General features: G+C 36.1%; 1 protein-coding gene across 1 annotated transcript; it reads right to left on the bottom strand.

Annotated features, from left to right (window-relative positions):
• Window positions 1-14,756: 14,756 nt before the first annotated feature.
• LOC123526868 (uncharacterized) lies at window positions 14,757-20,609 on the bottom strand. The gene is made up of 3 exons (XM_053544827.1): window positions 20,125-20,609; window positions 19,603-19,776; window positions 14,757-14,978 (listed from the first exon to the last, which is right to left on the bottom strand). Exons 1-3 carry the CDS (start codon window positions 20,359-20,361, stop codon window positions 14,868-14,870), a joined length of 522 nt encoding a protein of 173 aa, XP_053400802.1. The 5' UTR covers window positions 20,362-20,609; the 3' UTR covers window positions 14,757-14,867.

Below are 20,609 nucleotides of genomic sequence, written 5' to 3'. Positions count from 1 at the left end.
AACTTTACTTACACTGATTTAAGTAGCAGTCGGTTTATAAGTGACTTTATTGATTCATTTTATGTTTTGTTATTGTTGTCAAAAAGTATAACGGAAGTGCCTCACAACTGAAGCGGAAACCAGTTTGATGCGCAAAGTAGTCCAATGTAAGTAATATTTTTTGACAAATGTCCACAGAAATTAATAATTTTCTAATATTAAAGACGAATATCTGAATAGGATTCATTATTTGATAAGAAATTATAATCATCGACATGTTTTTTTTTTAAATCGTACACGTGCTGACACCTAAGTTGTCTCCCGTTGTTTATTACTATACCTGTCATTACAAACAGAATGGATGCAGATTTAGCAAAGCCGCAGGTGCCAAATCGTGCACCAAAACAGAAGCGTCAGGAACCGAGCGAGGAAAACAACCGTGTATCGAGGGTGGAAAATTGCGCGCCAACTGACCGCAAAACAAAGTCGACCGGAAACAGAATATTATTAATTGGCTCATCCATTCTACATGGCATTAATCCTAAGGGACTGTTAACAAATGTCCACAAACACTCACGAAGTGGTGCCACTATCGACTCAATCATTGATGAAATTGATATGTTTGATCTAAAAACGTTTAAACATGTTATTGTGTATGTCGGCGGAAATGACTCTTCCGCATGCACAGATATTGAGTATTTCGAAGAGAAATACAATTCATTACTAGACAAAATTAGAAGAGCAAATAATCAAATAGAGGTGACAATATGTAAAATTTGCCCACGTGATGACACGGATGTAACAGATTTCAATAAAATCATTACAGATCTTGCCAGCCACTGGAACATAAGATGCATCGACGCATATACACCGTTCTACGGAAAGGGACATACACTAACCAAACGTTATTTTAATGAGCGCGATGGAATTCATCTATCGTTTTCGGGTACAAAACGCTTGCTTGGAGCAATAAATCATGAAGTTAGTATTGTGTCAAATTTTGACACATGTACCTTTCAACGAAATTCGTTTATGATACGCCCCAGGTTTCATCAAGGAAAGCGCCAGACCCAGCAGGATATTTCGTTGCACTGCACTATTTGCAAGAAAAACAATCATAACACACGTGACTGTAGAAATCGCCACGGGAGATTCACAGGAAAATGCTACAATTGTAATACAAGTGGCCATAAATCGAAGAACTGTTTCTTTATGAAATAGGACAAAGGCCACTGTGCCTTATCAGAAACAGGTGCTTATATAAAAACATGTAACAGATTTCAAGTGTTAGATAATCTTTGCTCATTATGTTCTGCAAGTGTACAGATTTGCACCTGTAATTCTTTATCTTTGAAAATTTGCCAGGAGGCAAAGAACTCTGAACTTGATGTAAATGGCACATCAAACATTTCATTGCATGATAATGTAATAAGTGATGAATTTCAAAATAATTCAAACGCATCTAAGGAATATTCTCTTGACTTAAAATTACGAAAAAAAGGATTAAATATTGGTCATCAAAACGTTCAAGGTCTTAACAATAATGAAAAATTCAATGAAATATGTCTGATGCTTAGTTCGCCCGAAAACAAGATTGATATATTTGGCATGTCTGAGACTAAATTTAAAGATGATATTCTGGATAATACACTAATAATCAATGGATATAAAGGTCCCTTTCGAAGAGATAACTATACGCGAAATGGTGGAGGTGGAATAGTTGTATATGTAAAAAGTCATATCGATGTAAAGCGTCGGAACGATCTTGAAACAAATGAAATTGAATCAGTTGTACTAGAGATACGCTTGAAAAATTGTAAACCATTTTTTGTTTGTCAAATATATCGCCATCCTTCCGAAAAAGTTGAATGGAAGGACAATTTTGAAAATTTTGTAGATAATCTATACGCAGAAGACAAAGAAATTATTATTCTAGGTGATATAAACCGCAATTTACTCAATGAAAATATTAAAAATGAATGGTGCGACTATATAAATTCATTAGGATTAGAACAGTTAGTTCAAGTCCCTACTAGGGTTACGGGCAATACAAGTACCCTTATTGACCATATATATACAAATACACCGCAAAATATAACATCAGTTAACATACCTAAAACCGGAAATAGTGATCATTTTCCAGTGTTCTGTAATCGGAGGCTTAATGAAAATTTTAAATCTGCTACACATGAAACAATATCTTTTCGGAATTTTAAAAGTTTTAATGAAAATATCTTTTGTAAAGAACTTTCAGAAACAAATTGGGACTTAATAACTGAATGCCAAAATATTGATATTATGTTAGAAAAATGGAATACTTTGTTTTTAGATGTCATTGATAAATATGCACCAATGCAGGTTAAACGAGTTAAACGTAAATACCAACCAGATTGGTTCTCCGCAGAGATTTCACAAGCGATAAAAGACCGCGATTCAATTTCTCATAATAAAACATCAAATTTGTATAAGGAAAGGAGAAATAAGGTATTATCATTAATTAGACAGCACAGGAAGCGATTTTACGAGAATAGGATTGAAGAAGGGGAAAATGACCCTAAAACTATTTGGAAAATTTTTAAAGAAGTTGGAACAAACAAAATAATAATGAAAAAGTATGTATTGAAAAAATAATCGTTAATGACAAAATTATTACAAATAAACAGGAAATAGCAAACAATTTCAACGAGTATTTTTCTACTATCGCTGAAAAATTAAAAGATCCTGTCCCTTTGTCTGACTTCTCACACATAAACACCTTTGTAGACTCTAAAGTTCCAGCGGAAAATTTTTTCTCAATCCCACTGATATCTGTATTTCAGGTTCAGAAGTTTTTATCAAATCTTGATACATCGAAATCAACAGGACTTGATAACATAGGGCCAAAACTGTTGAAACTTTCATCTCCATTTATATCGCAGAGTCTGACGTTTATTATAAATTGTAGTATATCAAATTCAGCATTTCCACATGTATGGAAGAATGCTAAAGTAAAGCCATTACACAAAGCTGGCGACCAAGTTAATGTAAATAATTACAGACCAATATCAATTTTACCAACCCTATCTAAATTAATTGAAAAACATGTTCACGATTCCTTAATGTCCCATCTATCAAATTTCAATCTTTTACATGAAAAACAAAGCGGATTTCGGAAATCTCATTCAACAGAAACTGCACTTACAGTCATGATTGATTCGTGGTTAAAAGCAATAAATGATGGTTATTTAGTAGGCGCCGTAATGATAGACTTTAGAAAAGCATTTGATCTAGTTGATCACGATATTCTTTTGAAAAAACTGGAACTCTATAAATGTAATGATTTGTGTATCAAATGGTTCAAATCATATTTATCAGATCGTCATCAGTTAGTGCAAATTGATAACGCATTATCAAGTAGTTATAATAAAATTACATGCGGCGTGCCACAGGGGTCTATTTTAGGGCCTCTGTTATTTCTTTTATTTATAAATGACCTGCCGCTCACAGTCGGAAATATAGTATCATCTACAGATCTATATGCAGATGATACAACATTATACGATATACAAAATGACAAAACTGTTTTGGAAACAAATCTTAATTCAGCACTATCTGTTTTAGAAATATGGTGCAGAGAGAATGGTATGCAACTCAATACCGATAAGACAAAAGTGATGCTTATAACAACGCAACAAAGGCGGCGGTTTCTTGAAAATAAGGAATTAACTGTTTTGTATAAAAATGTTATGCTTAAACAAAGTCCAAGTGAGAAACTCCTTGGTATTTACATACAGTATGATCTAAAGTGGGATTCGCATTTTAAAGTGATTTGCAAAAAGATATCGTCTTACATTTGGTTACTATCAAGGATAAGGGAATTTCTTGATATAAACTACAGAATCTTATTTTATAAAGCTTATATTCAACCGCATATAGATTATTGCTGTATACTATGGGGAAGTACCATTAATAAAAATATTCAGAAAATTCTTAGATTACAAAAACGTGCATGTAGAACTATTTTAGGATCAAGTTACTCAGACTTCAACCAAGCTCTAAATTGTCTAAACATGCAACGGTTTGATCAGCGTCTGTTTTATCAGAAGGCATGCTTTATGTTCAAAGTCGCAAATAATCTGTTACCAAATTATATCTGTGATATGTACAATCAAAAGGAAATGACAAGTGACACCTCTTTAATTTTACGATCAAACACGAATAAAAATTTTCATATACCTAATACGCAATCAGAACTGTTCAAACGAAGTTTACTGTATTCAGGTCCAGTTGCCTGGAATATCTTACCTGTAGATATCAAAGCGTCCAGCTCTCTACAGTCTTTTAAATCAAAATGTAGTAAATGGATAAGTATGCCATGAAATATGTATGTGATGTTGATTATGAAATATCAATGTTTTCTGTTTTTGTTACACATGTGTATCTTACTTTCTAATGAGATACTTATGTTATTATTTTCTGTTTTCATTTGAATCATATTTGTAAATATTTGTACTATAAGAGGGCCTCATGGAAGATTAGCGTCAGCTAAATGAGTCACCCTCTATAAATAAAGAATTTACTTACTTACTTACTTACTTACTATTAGAGTTACCTTTCGTCCGGCGCAGTAATACATTTGCAGTGAATCGCCGAGAAGTCGTGGGAAAATTAAATCCATGTAAATAAACTAAAATTAACCACCTTTTCAAGATGAATTTCAAGTGATCGCCATTATGCATTTAACCCGCCTGACCTGTGTAGCATCTTAGATATCTGTTCTAAGGTATTCATTGTGTAGAATGTCATGTTATGCCCTTGCAATGCTAATCCCACTCTGATTTTTTTTGTTTACATTTTTATCAATGAGAAATATGGCGTCCATCCCGAGCTGAAATGACATGGCGTTAAATTTTTACATGTTTAAGCAAACCTGGTGTGTTAGAAAGAAAATCTCATCCCTTCAACATTATTTGGAACACTGTTATTGTAAAAAACCTGTTTTTTCCTTATACAAAAGCTTAATATTTTGTGTTGAATGTACTTTCTTAAAGACCTCTGTTTTCCTATTACATTCATAGTACCACATCCTTACCCACAAAATACTGATATTACAGGTGTCCATCAGTATTATATCAGTTTAGGAATATGTTTTTTATTTTCCCACCATCGATTTCTTGAATATGCACCCCTTCCGCATTTCTGTATGAACTGTGAATGTAGCAATATGCGTCCCCTTAACTGTTATTGACATACAGGGTGCGCATTCAGACTGCGCATGCAGCTTTGTTTTCACAGTGATTTATGGAATATTTAGATTCAATAATCCTTTTCTATTAAGTACATGCATATTTTGATTGCTTTTTATATTGGTACATGTAAATAGCTAATGATTTATTATTTTAACATTATAACTTTGCACATGGAAATGTTGCCTCTATATTATTGGATAAATCGCTGTTTAGCGACATTTTTAAATTATATAAATGTTGACATAGATCTGTTTGAGTGCGGAAGTCAGTTTTTAACTGTGGCCGTGATGTTATATAGAGTCAGTTTTCAATCTCTGTCTGTGATATTAATATAGTTCCATAAATTTAAGCAGAAGTTAGTATTAAGTTGTCACATATGTTTTAAATTTTAATTTTAAATTGCAGTGGAATAGTAGCGGAAGTCAGTTTTTAACTGTGGCCGCGAAGTTAATATAGTGCCAAGAACGATGGGTGTTCAATAAGTACCCGGAAAAGTGCTCTCATTTCTTTATCTCTTGACTCATTTTGCTAAAATTTGAAAATATGACGGATATGAACATATTGAGTGCAAATATCAAAATTACAAATTTCAGAACATGCACAATATTTTTTTGTCATCTCCAAGGCAACGTCACTACACTATATCACCCACAATTAATAAACACAGCTTGTGATTACCATTTGTTTATCGCCATTAAATGCATTTTTACACCTTCCTACGAATAAATAAATACTGTTCATATGATATTTCTGTCGTATTGAAGAAACTGGACACTGAACTGTGATGCCGTATCAAGGAGCTCTTTAACTTATAAAACGTGACTGAACATTATTTTTCATGTCTACATGTACCAGGAATCGTCAGCAATATTCTCCTGGTCACTTTTCAACGTCCCGTTTCACTAAAAAACTTTTGTTTTCTTCAGGGCATTGTCCTTTAAAACTTTTGCAGCAGAACATTTGTATCTTTCCTTGATTTTCGATTCAAAACACAAAATGATATCTCATGTCTCTGTTCAACACTGATTTCAAAGCGATGACCAACAATATATGCCTATCAAACATTTTAATGAAATCACACTTATAATTTGACTTCATTGGTGTAACGCTAACACTTCACATTAATATTCACCCAATTTAAGAAACGGTAGCTTGAAAAATAGATAAGTGGCAAGTAATGTTTTAGCGCATGCAAAATAAAAATAGAGACAAAACTGGGCCGGATGACGTCACATGACGTTGCCTCGTACATGCATATTTTGATTGCTTTTTATATTGGCACATGTAAATAGCTAATGATTTATTATTTTAGCATTATAACTTTTGCAAAAGTCAATTATGACATGGAAATGTTTCCTTTATATTATTGGATAAATTCACTGTATAGCGACATATATTAATTTATATAAATGTTGACATTTGTTTGAGTGACGAGAAATAAAAGCGGAAGTCAGTTTTAACAGTGGCCGTGATGTTAATATAACGCAACGAGTTAAAGCAGAAGTCAGTTTTCAATCTGTGGCTGCGATATTAATATAGTTCCATAAATTTAAGCAGAAATTAGTATTTAGTTATCATACCAGGAAATAGCAGCGGAAGTCAGTTTTTAACTGTGGCCGCGATATTAATATAATCTTATGAATTTAAGCAGAAGTTAGTTCTAATTGCGTCAGAGATGGTATTAAAGTGCCAGGAAATAGAAGCGGAAGTCAGTTTCTAACTGTGGCCGCAATATTAATATACGACTTATTATATTGTGGCCACAACTTAGTAAATTGTGGCCACAAGTTATTATATTGTGGCCACAACTTAGTAAATTGTGGCCACAACTTTGTAAATTTTGTCCACGAGTTTTTATATTGTGGCCACAACTTAGCATCTTGTGGCCACAACTTAGTAAATTGTGGCTACAAGTTATTATATTGTGGCAACAACTTAGTAAATTGTGGCCACAATTTATTAAGTTGTGGCCACAATATAATAACTGGTGACCATGACTTAAATTAGCCAATTCGAACGACCGTCTATCTATCTTCCATTCCTGCCTTAACCTTTGCAGGGACGTACACTCTTTTGTGCGCGTCCATTTTGTAAGCTTGCTGATTTCTGCCATTTCGCGTTTTCGTCCAATTAGATAAAATTTTCGCCCTGCGACCTCGTCGAGCGAAAACACGAGAATTAACAAGTTAAAATGGCGGGGATGCAGGCCGAAACTCCGCGGGGCGAGATTAAGTAACTGGTATGTCGGGGGCGAGGAGCGAACACATGATAATTAGCAAGGTCGCGGGGCGAGATTTAGTAACTGGAATGTCGGGGGCGCGGTGCGAGAACTCGACGTTTAAGCAGCGCTAATTATCGTGTTTTCGCTCCGCGCCCCCGACATACCAGTAACTAAATCTCGCCCCGCGACCCCGCTAATTATCGTGTTTTTGCTCTGCGTCCCCGCTAAATAGCGAGTTTTTGGCCTGCGTCCCCGCCATTTTAACTTGTTAATTCTCGTGTTTTCGCTCGACGGGGTCGCGGGGCGAAAACGCAAAATGGCAGAAATTAACCATACGAAATGGACGCGCACAAAAGTGTCTACGTCCCTGCAAAGGTTAAGACAGGAATGGAAGATAGATAGACGGATGGACGGACAGACAAATAAATAGGTAGGTAGGTAGGTACCATCCAATCCATTCATCCGTCCGTCCGTCCATCCATCTATCTATCTTCCATTCCTGTCTAACCCTTTGCTGGGACGTAGACACTTTCATGCGCGTCCATTTCGCACTCTGTCCCTACCCTTTCTATACAACGGCAATGATAAAACGGTCGTTTCGATTGGCTAATCTATGTCGTGGCCGCGAGTTATTATATTGTGGCCACAACTTAATAAATTGTGACCACAATTTACTAAGTTGTGACCACAATATAATAACTTGTGGCCACAATTTACTAAGTTGTGGCCACAAGATGCTAAGTTGTGGCCACAATATAAAAACTCGTGGCCACAATTTTCAAAGTTGTGGCCACAATATAATAAGTCGTGGCCACGATGTACTAAGTTGTGGCCACAATTTACTAAGTTGTGGCCACAATATAAATAAAGTGTTGCGGATGTCACCTGTTTGCCATCGTACGTTTTAACCGGTTCTTCTTACTTCATTGATTTTCCTTATAAGGAAAGTAGGATAAAGTTACGTAGCTGACCTGTGCTTATTTAAGACACAGAAAAGACGGGAATAGGTTATTCGAGGTTCAACGGGCGAACAGTTTTGTTCTATTAATTTCCCTCCCGCCCACCCATACGTTTATTTATCCTTACTGTTTAGTCTCACATTTGTTTAAATAAACTGAGATTTCGTAAATACAAATGCAGTTACAATATAGTGACAATGAAGTAAATACATTTTTACTTTCCATATTATTTGATAAGTTCAGGTGATCTGTCTATGTCACATACGGATTACCTGTCACCTTTAATCCATTGTTTGCTTCATATTTTGCCTAAGTATGAGATCTCAGAATTTGTTCAATGAAAGTAATGATAGCATTTTAAAAGATTCTATGTATACATATATTATATTTTGCTTTCTCTTTTGTAGATAAACGATTTTTTTTGTCGCTAGAAGTTGCGAAAGGATTTATGTTTCTATTGGATAAGAGCGGATGATTTCTGAGACATTTAATTTAATTCTATTCTTCGGCTAATGTTAAGTGCATGGACACAACCACACAATCAGTGTTTTTTTTGGATACTGAAGCCATCAATGTGAATGTGTTTAGTGTGTTAGGATGGTATACTGGGACAGATTTCTGATACATTTTGTATCATTTTTTTCAGGATAATTCAATTGTATAAGTGCATGGACACAATTACCACAGTCTGTAGATATATATATATATATATATATATATATATATATATATATCCCACCCAATACCATCGTGTATGAGTGATTAATATATTACAAAATTGAAATAAATTAGTTTGCCCGTTGACTACTCCTATTTATTGTTTGTTGTTTATTATACAATACAAAGGTTACTTGAGTTAGATGGTAAATTATTTATGTTTGTCTGAATGGAATGAAAGAAAACATAACGCTGTTTATGCTTTCAAATGCTCTCTTTACATTCAATGCGACATAAATGGCCGGTTGCTGGACAGATCGTCCGATAACTGGTGGATCAACGTTGAGCGGCGGGTTTGAGTTATCTACCTATAACCTCGAGATTATCCCGGAGTCAAATGGGTTGCGCATGAAAATTTCAAGTCTTACTCAGCTGTGTAAAGGATGATCGGCGAATCATGTTTATTTAAGCATTTACATGTATAGTGGGTGTATGTGTATACACGGTATAGCATTATCAAATTGAAGATGCCCACGCAAAAGGGCGTGTTATTTTCTCCTTACGAGAAAGAAGTTTTAATAGAGCTTGTAGAGAAAAATAAGATCATAGAAAGCAAATGCAACAATGCGAAGATACTGTTTCAAAAGGAGGAGGACTTGAAGGAGATAGTAAGTAACATCATTATTATTATATATTTATATTTGAATTCTATCAAGTTCCTCAAACATATCCAGGTAATCAAACACAGACATATTTTAATTTACCTAATGTACAATTGAAAACAAACCATGTACATAAATGAAATATGCTTTGACTCGGCGATAAACCTACAAACAACCAAGTTTGTACAAGAAGTGTCCACTCAGAAATCATTACCATGAAAATTTTGTCGTGCAACCCAGCCTTATCTTGGCCAAGAATTGTAACGGTTACCTACGAAGGCGTTTCATGCAACCCGTTTGATCGGCGGATCACAATAGCTCTCACTTAACTTTAGATTATAGTTGTCTTGCAACCGGCCAAAAGACTTGTCATTCAGTTCTCTTCAATAAATCAATGGTATAGTCCTAACTTTTCAAAAAAAGAACAGTTCAGGGAAAAAGTGGCGAAAAAATATAATGAGGTAAGGCAGAGTTATGCTTCTCATCTTTTTCACTACCTCACTTGTAACCTAGCTATGAATCAAGTTATGCCCCCCCTTCAGTCGATTGAAAGTTGTTGTCCAAAATGTGAAAATATCAGCTATCATTATGTAAAGGAGAAAAGCCGAAAACTGTCCATTATGTGGACGTAACGCGCCGAGATTGTCCATTCTTTCACATAATGGATAGTTTTGGCCAGTTTTTCAACTATTAAGTAATGACTTAAGCTCTGACTTATTTACAACGATTTAGTCAGCACGTGAATAACGGGGCTCGACAAAAGTTAAACCTTCAATTGGATTTTTCTACTTTGAGCGGTGTCAGCAATGGCTTATCTTTCTATTGTTGTTTTAAACCTGGGGCATAGGTGGTTTAAGAAAAGATTGAGGCGGAATATTAAGACATGGATTTAAATTTCCAGTATGAAGTTAAAGCAGAAATGTTGAGGAGGGAGGGAATGATACGGGACTGAGCAAACCCTTTCGTTATGTACGACGATTTGGATTTTGGATAGATTTCGTCTCAGTAAAGCTAGTATTACAGATGTTTTACTTTATATAAAAAAACTTAAACCAACGGCGACGCCGACACCGACGCTGGAGAGAGTGCAAAAGCTCTATTTTTTATTCGAAACTCGAGCTTAAAATGTAACAGATTCAACTTTTCAATTTTAGCTACGTTTGTACACGTTTCAAAATATACGTGCAAGCATAGATATATAAGTGCATGTAATTAATTATAAGTACATGTAACGCACAAATATGTAGGTGAACACACACACACACACACACACACACACACACACACACACACACACATATATATATATATATATATATATATATATATATATATATATATATGGATACGCACGTCTGTATATATACGTCTCCTTTCAATGACGTGTGGATTTTGAAATTTACGCATTTGCAAGTGCAATTTGAGTACCTGTACTATTGATTTAAATTTACAAATGCATTCCTAATTACAAGTGCATATTGCACGTGTTTTGTACATGAAAGGTGGAACATTTAAGAATAATGAAAACAATAAGACTATGAGCAAACATACGAATGCTTGTAGTCTTACCTTGAAATAAATTCACCTTTTTTCCCAGCAAATATTTTTTCATTCATTGGACGAGCGCTAGTGCTTTTGTGTTTTAATGTGTCTTTGTATTTTTCTATGATTTCTATGAGAATTTATTTTTCGAAAGTAGTAAATCACCAAAGTAGCACGTTTTATATCTGAAAAAAAAATACAGCGAAACGGTCCGATGACTTCTCCTGAACTGTGTTGGGACTACTATCTGTTTAACAACTCTGCTCTTCTTCTCCTCGAGGATCATATATAATACGTTTTTCCTCACTTCGAAACCTCTTTTTGTTTTCAGTTTCGCCTTATCTTTAGCATAAGTCCAAAGTTTCTGTAACGTCTCATCATCTTTCTGAGCAATTTTCATTTGCTCAACATTAAACGTTTGCTCTTTGACTTCGCAAACCTCAGAGGGTTCTGTAATACCTATATTTATTGCATGCTGGGTTTCCGTCATCCCAGTTGCAGCAATATCTTCGCCGGATGAAGACTGTCTTTCATCTCGGATTTTCCAGTTTATGTCTGGCTTATCTGAAACTCCCTTTATATTACCGATTATCAAATCGCATATCATATTTGGCACAACCATTGCCTCAATTTCACCTGTAAAATATGGTGTATCAATTTGTATCTTTGCTGCAGGAACTGTCCTTGAACGTCCATCAATCGCAACCATAAGATACGTCTTATCCAATATTTGATTCTCTGATACGTGATCCTTCCTGACAGCCGCCAGCTCGCACCTCGAACTTCTTTATCACCTATATATCCTTTCTTCAATATCAAGTTCCTTTCACCGTTTGTTGAATCAATGGTACAGGTGCTTGCTATAACCGAAATGGATTTTCCATGTGCTAACATTAGTCGTCCATCTTCTATGCAGTCTTTTAAACGTTCGTCATCTAATGATATTGCTGCAACTTTTCTGTCATCCGACTGTCTGTCTTTCTGCGCTTGGCCCTCCTTTCTCCAGTCTGTGGGTGTAGACTCTTGCATTGCATGCCTATTTCTGTGTCTTTCCTCATAGGATCCCCTACTAGCTAAATCTGCACCGCTTACTTTCCTCTTGGATAGGTCTCTGCATTCTCGTGCTATATGACCTTCCTCATTACATATGAAACATATGGGCTTCTTAAAAGCTGGCTTTTCTCTTTATGTAGGCTGGGACACTGGCTGAACCTCGGTCGAAGGCTGTGGTTCTTTGCTGCAAGGCAAATTACTTCTATTCAACCGGTTAGATGTGATAGAGCCACCATGAGCTTCAATATATTGTTCTTCCAACAGTGTAATCTCAGCTCTCGACTTTGCAACTCATTCCTTTAAGAATAAAGCAAGGTCCTTGGAACAAGTTTGGATGAACTGTTCTCTGATCACGAGGTCTTTCAGCATTTCAAACGTATTGTCAACTTCTGCCATTTCTGTCCATCGACTGAAATACCTGTCCAGCCTTGCCATAAACTGAAAAACAGTTTCACCACGCTCTGGCTTGCATTCTCTAAACTTTAATCTAAAACCTTCCTCTGTCAACTGATAACGTTTCAGCACTGCTTTTTTCAATGCAGGGATCACAGTCCATGTCTCTTCTTTCCATCCCTGGCTTTTTGCAAACCGTTCAAATCGTTTTAGGTATGCATCCATAATCATCTTTACTTTCCTCGAACTTTGGTAGCCTTGGCCGCAATGTTTTACTACTCAAGTGCTCAGCACCCTTCTCAGCTCCTAAAGCTCCGGCGTCAGCTTTTATTTTTAAGATTTCCAACTCCTGTTCTTTCATAACTCGTTCTTCCTCTTTCAAAGCACGTCCTTCTTTCAAGCGTTCAATCTCAAATAATCTTTTCTTCACAGCCTGTTCAAGCTCGAACAGTCGTTTCTCCTTAGCTTCTTGAGCCTCAAACCTACGTTGTTCATCATCATGACGCCGCCTTTCTTCATCTCGTCTCAGCATTTTCTCCTCACGTTCAGTATACTCTTTCTCTTTCCTATCCACAAACTCTATGAGCTCTGACCCTGAGAGACCCATACGTTCGCCCATCTCAACCCATTTATCGTAGTTCATCTTGAAGCTTTACGCTGGAACTATCTATAAAACTCAACTATAAGCTCAGGCTACCTTTAGTCACAACGCCTACTGGTACACCAACAGAACGTTAAAACCACTAGTCTCTGTACCTCCTTAGATATAGATCCCGGACGAGCCCCCAAATTGTCAGGATACTGGTTATATGACCCAGGGAAGTGCCTACGCCTTTACTATCTTGAACAATGGTTTGGGTCCAATCGCTAAGGTGACTATGTCTTAGACTAGCTGACAAACGAATGCAGAATGTCCTTTGTTAAAACGTAGAGCTGGTGAGACCAAATATCTCATATATAGAATTTTCCTCTTGCTACCTTGCCTAAATGATTCGTGTACCAATGATTCGTAAATGATTTCTATCATGAGCTAGACAATTTCAGGGATCAGGCAAATCACTAAATGTTTCAAACTTTCAATCTTCAATTAAAAATGATTAGCTCAAATTCCTATAGGCTTGAGACTCTATACTTGACTGGTCTTTTTGTTGAAGTTCCCGTCAGACAATGTCTTTGAATCAACAACATACGAGTCCTATCGCACAGATGCTCGGCCTCTGTCCTCTCAAACTCTATAAGATTGCCCTGACTCCTGGATGCTCAGCGCCTATATGCTATCATAGGTAGCATTCAACTACCATATAGGTTTTATCCCCGATGCCTTGGCTGTACTTCGCCAATAATGCTGAACCGTCTATAAGCTGGAACTCTCCTACTATCTCAGTAGATTACCAAACTCTGGGTCTCTGTCTCAGCTTCCCGATGCTCAGCCTATATATGCTATCGTGTATAGCATTCAATTACCTTTAAGGTAAAACTCCTATGCGCTGGCCCTATAGTAGCGAGGTCAGAGCTATTTCAGATTTTTTTCTTTTTACATAAAACCTATATATATTCTTAAAGGGTATGCTTTGCTGAGTTCAAAAATGCATTTCTTTTTAGATTTAGAGGATATTGTGATTTTTTACATGATTTTTGAAAATTTGGAATTTCTAGAAAATGTCTGTCAAAATATTGCAGCAACTTAACACTTTTCTAATATACACAAATGATACCGTAAATAAACTAGAAATTTAAGTCAAAACCACTCAGTAAATGACAAAGTACAATAAGAGATGTTTGTTTGATGTTTAAAACTTATAGGACATTCCACTTTTGACCTTGTGACCTTGACCTCTGACCTTATTATATATAGATGCAATCTATTTATAATACCAACCTACCAAACAATTATAAGGACAGCAGACCAAAGTCTTCCCTATTTATTGGTTTTATTGGTTTGATAAACTTCTTGTGATTAAGGTCATTGCAACCTTGACCTTTCACCTTCTGACCTCAAAATCAATAGGGGTCATCTGCAAGGCTGAACACTGCTGGACTAGACTAAGGACCAACCAACTGACATGTACAAAGCAATATACACCAACTTCTTTCAAGGGGTGACAAAATGACACAATTCTGTATATTTAATACATATGTTATTATTCTAAAATACCTTACAAACAGAAAAATGTCAGACAATCAATTTTAAGTCCCCTCGTTTGTATTCCAACATCAGCTCGTATGTGTAGATGGCCCTGTCTCCGGAGTATTTGATATTGTACCAGTCTGGAAACCCTGGGACCTGTAAAGTTGAACAGTCATTAAGGCAAATGTTTGTACAGCTTAAAAAATAATGCATTACTAGCTGTCTTAAATATAATTAGAACTACCAGGTAAAAGGGGAAACACCATAGGTAACCTTGAAACATCGACACCATCAGATGAAGACCTTCAGTAATTTTTTCAAGCTTACACAATTGAAATTTTGTGATCCTTTTACAGATTTTATTACTAATACTTAAAGCAATAAAAGTGTTGATTAATTTTAACTTAGATCATCATATAAACATGACCAGCTTACCCTGAGTAAATGTTAATATTTGTTAAGTATTAGTTTAGTTCATGCAACTACATTTTTAGCTTCTAAGTGCAAAAAACATGACAGAGTAAGTAAGAATATCAAATCCAACAAGCTGAAAGAACTATTTTCAAGTCAGTAAATTAAGCTGAAAATTTATTGTACTGAATTACTTGTGAAACAACTTGTCCCGTGTACCAGCTAAGTACATCATTTTCCTGAAATGCGTGTCTGACCTTTCGTCCTACAATCAGTGCAGGCTGTTCATCGTCTTCCGAACCAACCCCAGTGTTGTTGAAAACGTTTCTTACCAGAGTTTTAACATTAGCGGCTAATTCTTCAATTGTCAGTGGTTTGGATTTATTCCCTTCTCGTTTGCTGACTTTGTACACTGTCTTATCATCAGCCTTTTGTCTTAACACTTTTTCTCTGAATCTCAGCTGGCATTTCAAAGCTGTTACTTTATCAGTTTTTTTGTTTATTCTTTTCAATGCTGAATCTACCTCCTCTTCTGATTGCCACAATCCCCAGATTTGGATATCATCTGTCAACTTTTCTTTCTTTTCAACTTTAGACTGCTCTAATCTTTGTGTCTTTTCCAACTTTTCTTGCAGTATCTGTCGCCTTTCCATCTCTATTTGCCCCCCGGTATCTTTGATGCTTCTCTCAGTGAGCGTACATCTCTTCTTGCTTCAGAAAGGAGCTTGTCTCGTTCTTTGTCTGACTTGCTTTTTATCCAGCGCATTGTTTTGTTATGGATAAACATTATATTAGCTTCTATAGCAATCTGGATGTGTTGGGCTTTTCTCTGATAAGCCTGTCCATGTGGCCAAAGATGGATTCACTAAATTTATTGTGCTTTGGCACTCCAGTTGTCTGATATTTGGTGCTTTCTGTGCTGTCATGCCACAATCCACCTGGAAGGTAGTCTTTAAATAATCTCTTGCATAGTTGGCATAATGCAGGCAACAAAGCTTGAAGACAAATGAACACCATTGCATCATGCCCCCAGTCAGCAATCAATGATCTGAACACAGGGGACTGGTCAAAGTTAGCTCTATTACAAAAGCTCAGTTTGGTTCTGCCTTTGACAAAGTCATCAAGGTTCTCTACAGCATTCTCAAGATAGTGAACTACCTCTTGGTACATTGCCCCAGATTCTGTTATGTGAACACTTTCATTTTCAATCATTCCCCACAGTGGTATTGTGATCAACTCGCTGATCAGCCCCAGTGCTTTGCAACCGGCAAGATATTCATGAGTGTTAATGTCATGCTTAACTGCAGCTAACAGTCTGTTAGAGCTGTCCAGATCTAGAAAGTTTTTGATCTCTTCTTTTAAGAAAAACACAGCCCCGGCATTTCTGAACAGTATATTGAATCTGTTGCCTCGAAATCGTTCTAGAGGTAGGCTCTTGAGTCCATTTTCTTTCAAAAGTTCTCGAGCATATGTAGAGAATTGCTGGAATTGTCCGTTTTTCTCATCTGCACCCTTTGCGAATGCTTTACAACATGTGCGTACCAGTCTTACGGATCCACTCTCATTAGCCTTTTTGAAAGACTTGTCCAGCATTGGAGCTTCATCAAAAGCAGCGTTGTCAACTTCAATAAGGGTTTTTGAACAGATATCCGCCATATGTACTAGTGCGTGCAACGAACAAAAGAAATTGCACAGATGACTGATTGACATCTGTTCATCTTCACTCATAACATTCCATTGCTCTCCCAGCTCCTCTTTAAATACCTCAGTCCTAAAATCTTCTAAAAGTTCATTGAACTTCATCTGGGTACTTGCCCGATCCGACATGGTTGATGCAATGTTTTTCAATATAGTTTTGGAGACAGGATTTTCAGATACATTACCTGCAGAGTCAATATCCCCTAAAATATTCAACAGACATTTAAGTACATCTTTACCTGCCTTTGTAGTCATTTCTCTAATCCCCAAACCCAGTAATTACCACTACTATCAGTAACATGCATACCTTCGTACTTTGTTCCGAATTTATTAGTTTCGTCACTTAGCAAGCATAAATTAGTTTCTGATGTTAGCTGATCCGCTATATGTTTTTGTGACAAAGCCAAACGCTGAACATTCATATTATTAATCGTTGACTTACTAGGAAGCTTGTTAGGTTTTCGTTTGGCAAGTGAAAGAACACTTTCAATAACTGGTGACACTGTACTAAATGACACATTGTAACTTAAAAGTTCAAACACACACTGCTGCAACTCACTAGTGTATCTTTGTGATTCTTCATCAAACGTTTTAATATTCATGTCAGCTATTTCTCGTAGCCAATCATTTTCTTGTATAGCATCATTTACTTGTCCTTCCAATTTATGTGCATGTAACTGTTGCATACTAATCTGAAGTTCTTTTTGCTCAATTTCACTTTTAAGGGTTTCAACCTCAGCAGATTTGGCTTTAATCTGATTGCTTTTATATAAACTATAGATCTTTCATTATAACTAAGTTTAGAACGCAATCTTTTCAGCTCTGTACTTTTTACTGACAGTCGCGACTGAAGCATTCGATTAGTTTTTAACAATTGTTTCTCGCGGTCTTTCAATCTTTTCATACCATCTTTCAGTCTCTTCATATTTCCTACTGTAGAAAGTTTTACATGACGTGCTTGATGAATATGTGAAATTTCACTTTTTAAATCAGAATTTTCTTTAGCCAGTTTAAAGCTTACTTCGGCCAAACATTCAGTTTTGTTTTTCAGAAATATCAAGTTTTCTGACTTTTCCGTTGACTGTTTATATGGCACATCTAATGCTTTCGGATATGAAACTACAGTAGTCATAAAGTTATCATAAGTATTATCACGTGTTTTATGTTTGATCAAACGCTTATGTTTGTCGAATAATCGCCGACACAATGACATATAAGACTTAAAGTTCTTCGAAACATTAGGATTATCTGATGTAGCATTTCCCATTAACCACTTACTACATTCTTCCAGTCCCACATTTTTTATCTTGGTAATAACAATCACTTTGCAGTATTGAACTCATTTTGAAGAATTGTCTGAGTGTATGTCTCAGAATAATGAGACTCAGTGTTTGTGTAAACTTTCTCAGACAGTACAGGTTCAGTGAAAATCCTAATTTCAGTCAAATTTTTAAAGTCATATTCTTGAAGAAATCAGTAGAAGAGTCTGCTAAGAGATTACCACTTTCATTTGTTTGTACTAAATGGTCAACATAGACCGGAGTGTCATCAAATGCAAGTGTATTTTCAGTTATAAATGAAGTAACTTCATGCAGTTCATCATCGTGTATTAATTTACTGAACAGTTTAGTTTCTGGGGTTAGTAGGGTGCACAGGTCAGTTTGAATTTCTTTGCATACCTACAATATAGATAGCAGAGCAAAAAAAAACAGTGAATATATAACAAAGCTGGAGCTGCCACTATTGGTGAATACTTAATGCTCCATTCCCCGAATTCTGGGAAATAAATAAGCAAGCGTCTACAAACATCAGGTTGCAACATGATTATGAAATAAGCTGCTTCATGAAACACCTATTACCATGGACTTTGCCTGCAGCCTAGGCCCCAATCAGCAACTGGCAGTATCAGGGTCTATACTGTTAACCCTTGGCATGCTGGGAAAATTGTCGTCTGCTTAGTTTGTAAAGTTATCCATTTTGCTAAAAAATTGGAAGAAATATTGTCAGAGTAGCAAACAGCTTGGAACCTGACCAGACACCGTCTGGTCTGGTTCCAAGCTGTTTGCAAAGGCTGTTCGTTCGGTTCCAGCATTGTAAGGGTTAAAAATCTAGTCCCAGATCAAACAATAATGGTTGCATAACTGATATAGGCAAACCGGAGGCAAAGACCATAATGTTGGTTTTCTCATGTCATGACTTAAGTATTTCGACTGTCACAAAAGAAATTTATTAAGATAAAATTTTATATACTAAACAAAAATATCTGTTGAGCTAATGAAAAAAAAAATGTTTATTCAAACTTTTTCTTTTTTAAAGTATACATGTGCTAGTCAAGGTAATTCATGCAGCATGCCTAAGTTGTTAAGATGTTAGGATAGAGCTACAAGTTACATCTAGTTCACCAATTTATTTCATGCTAAATACATTCATATTTAATGTAAAATCACGTCTGCAACATCCAAACAGAATTTAAAACAAGAACAGGCAATTACACCTGATTTTTTCAGCATGAAATAAGCAGGTATTTCAGAAAGGCTTTAAGATGGTTACATTTTATAAGCAAACTAATCTAATAAAGCACACAAACCACTATCTAATGACTTGAATACATAAGTTCATATATAAGGAGATTAAAATCATTCAAGAGTCCAATCAATTACCATTTGCTTACCAGTTTGTTTGGATAATCTACTGCCTCGTCACTGTCACTGTAACTGTTAACACTCTGGTTGACTGCCTCGTCACTGTCACTGTAACTGTTAACACCCTGGTTGACTGTCTCGTCACTGTAAACACCCCGGTTGACACCTGTAGCAGCTCTCCTCTTCTTAAAGACAGGACTGTGCTAAACAATAATAAAACATTTCATGGTAACACACAATTCTGGAGCTTGAAAAAATATGACTGTTTTAGTCTGTGCAAAGAATGTGACGTTAAATTATTCATGTCACAACAGTGACTGTACTTAAAGGTCAGAATACTAATGATCAAACATAGCTGAATTGGTACATATCGATTCTAAACTGCAACAAAAGCAGGTAAGAAAATCATTAAAAATACCACAACAGAGGTCTTGACAGTTAGCAGTATATACTTATTACATGTTGCACCATAAAAAAATTATAATAAACTTATCAAGTTATGAGATATGCCTTATACTAATATTAATTGTAGATGCATTTTAATAATGTACCGGATAGTCCTCAGTATCACTCTCGCTCTCAGAACTGATGATTATCGGTGATGGTGGCTGAGTGGATTTCTGGCTGAATGGTACTGAACTTGAAAGTTCCGTCTTAGAGTGTGCTGACTTTTCCGGTGACACAAAGAGATCCTGTTGACTGTCTATTATCACATCTTCTTCACTACCAGACATCATCAAGGCCTTAAATATATATAATAGATCTAAGATCCCATGCCGAAGGTCCATACACAAAGTCTACTTCTTTGCCTGTGCTTAATAAAAACGTGGACATGAAAAGTTGATTTAATTTAAAACATTTTTGATATAGCTGTCAAAGAATGATCCTTCATCCACAGCAAAAATGTCAGAACTCGAATAGCACTAAGCACAGTAGCGACCGAGAGGTTGTGAGTTTGAACCCAACCAAATGCCACGCCAAAACGTCCCTAGGCAAGACACTCTATCTTCCACATTGCCCTGTCTACATCCCTGGA

Source organism: Mercenaria mercenaria, chromosome 5 (assembly GCF_021730395.1).
Source record: "Mercenaria mercenaria strain notata chromosome 5, MADL_Memer_1, whole genome shotgun sequence".
NCBI classification, from domain to species: domain Eukaryota; kingdom Metazoa; phylum Mollusca; class Bivalvia; order Venerida; family Veneridae; genus Mercenaria; species Mercenaria mercenaria.
Note: the sequence above shows the minus strand (reverse complement) of the source record. Positions and strands in the feature narration are given on the sequence as shown.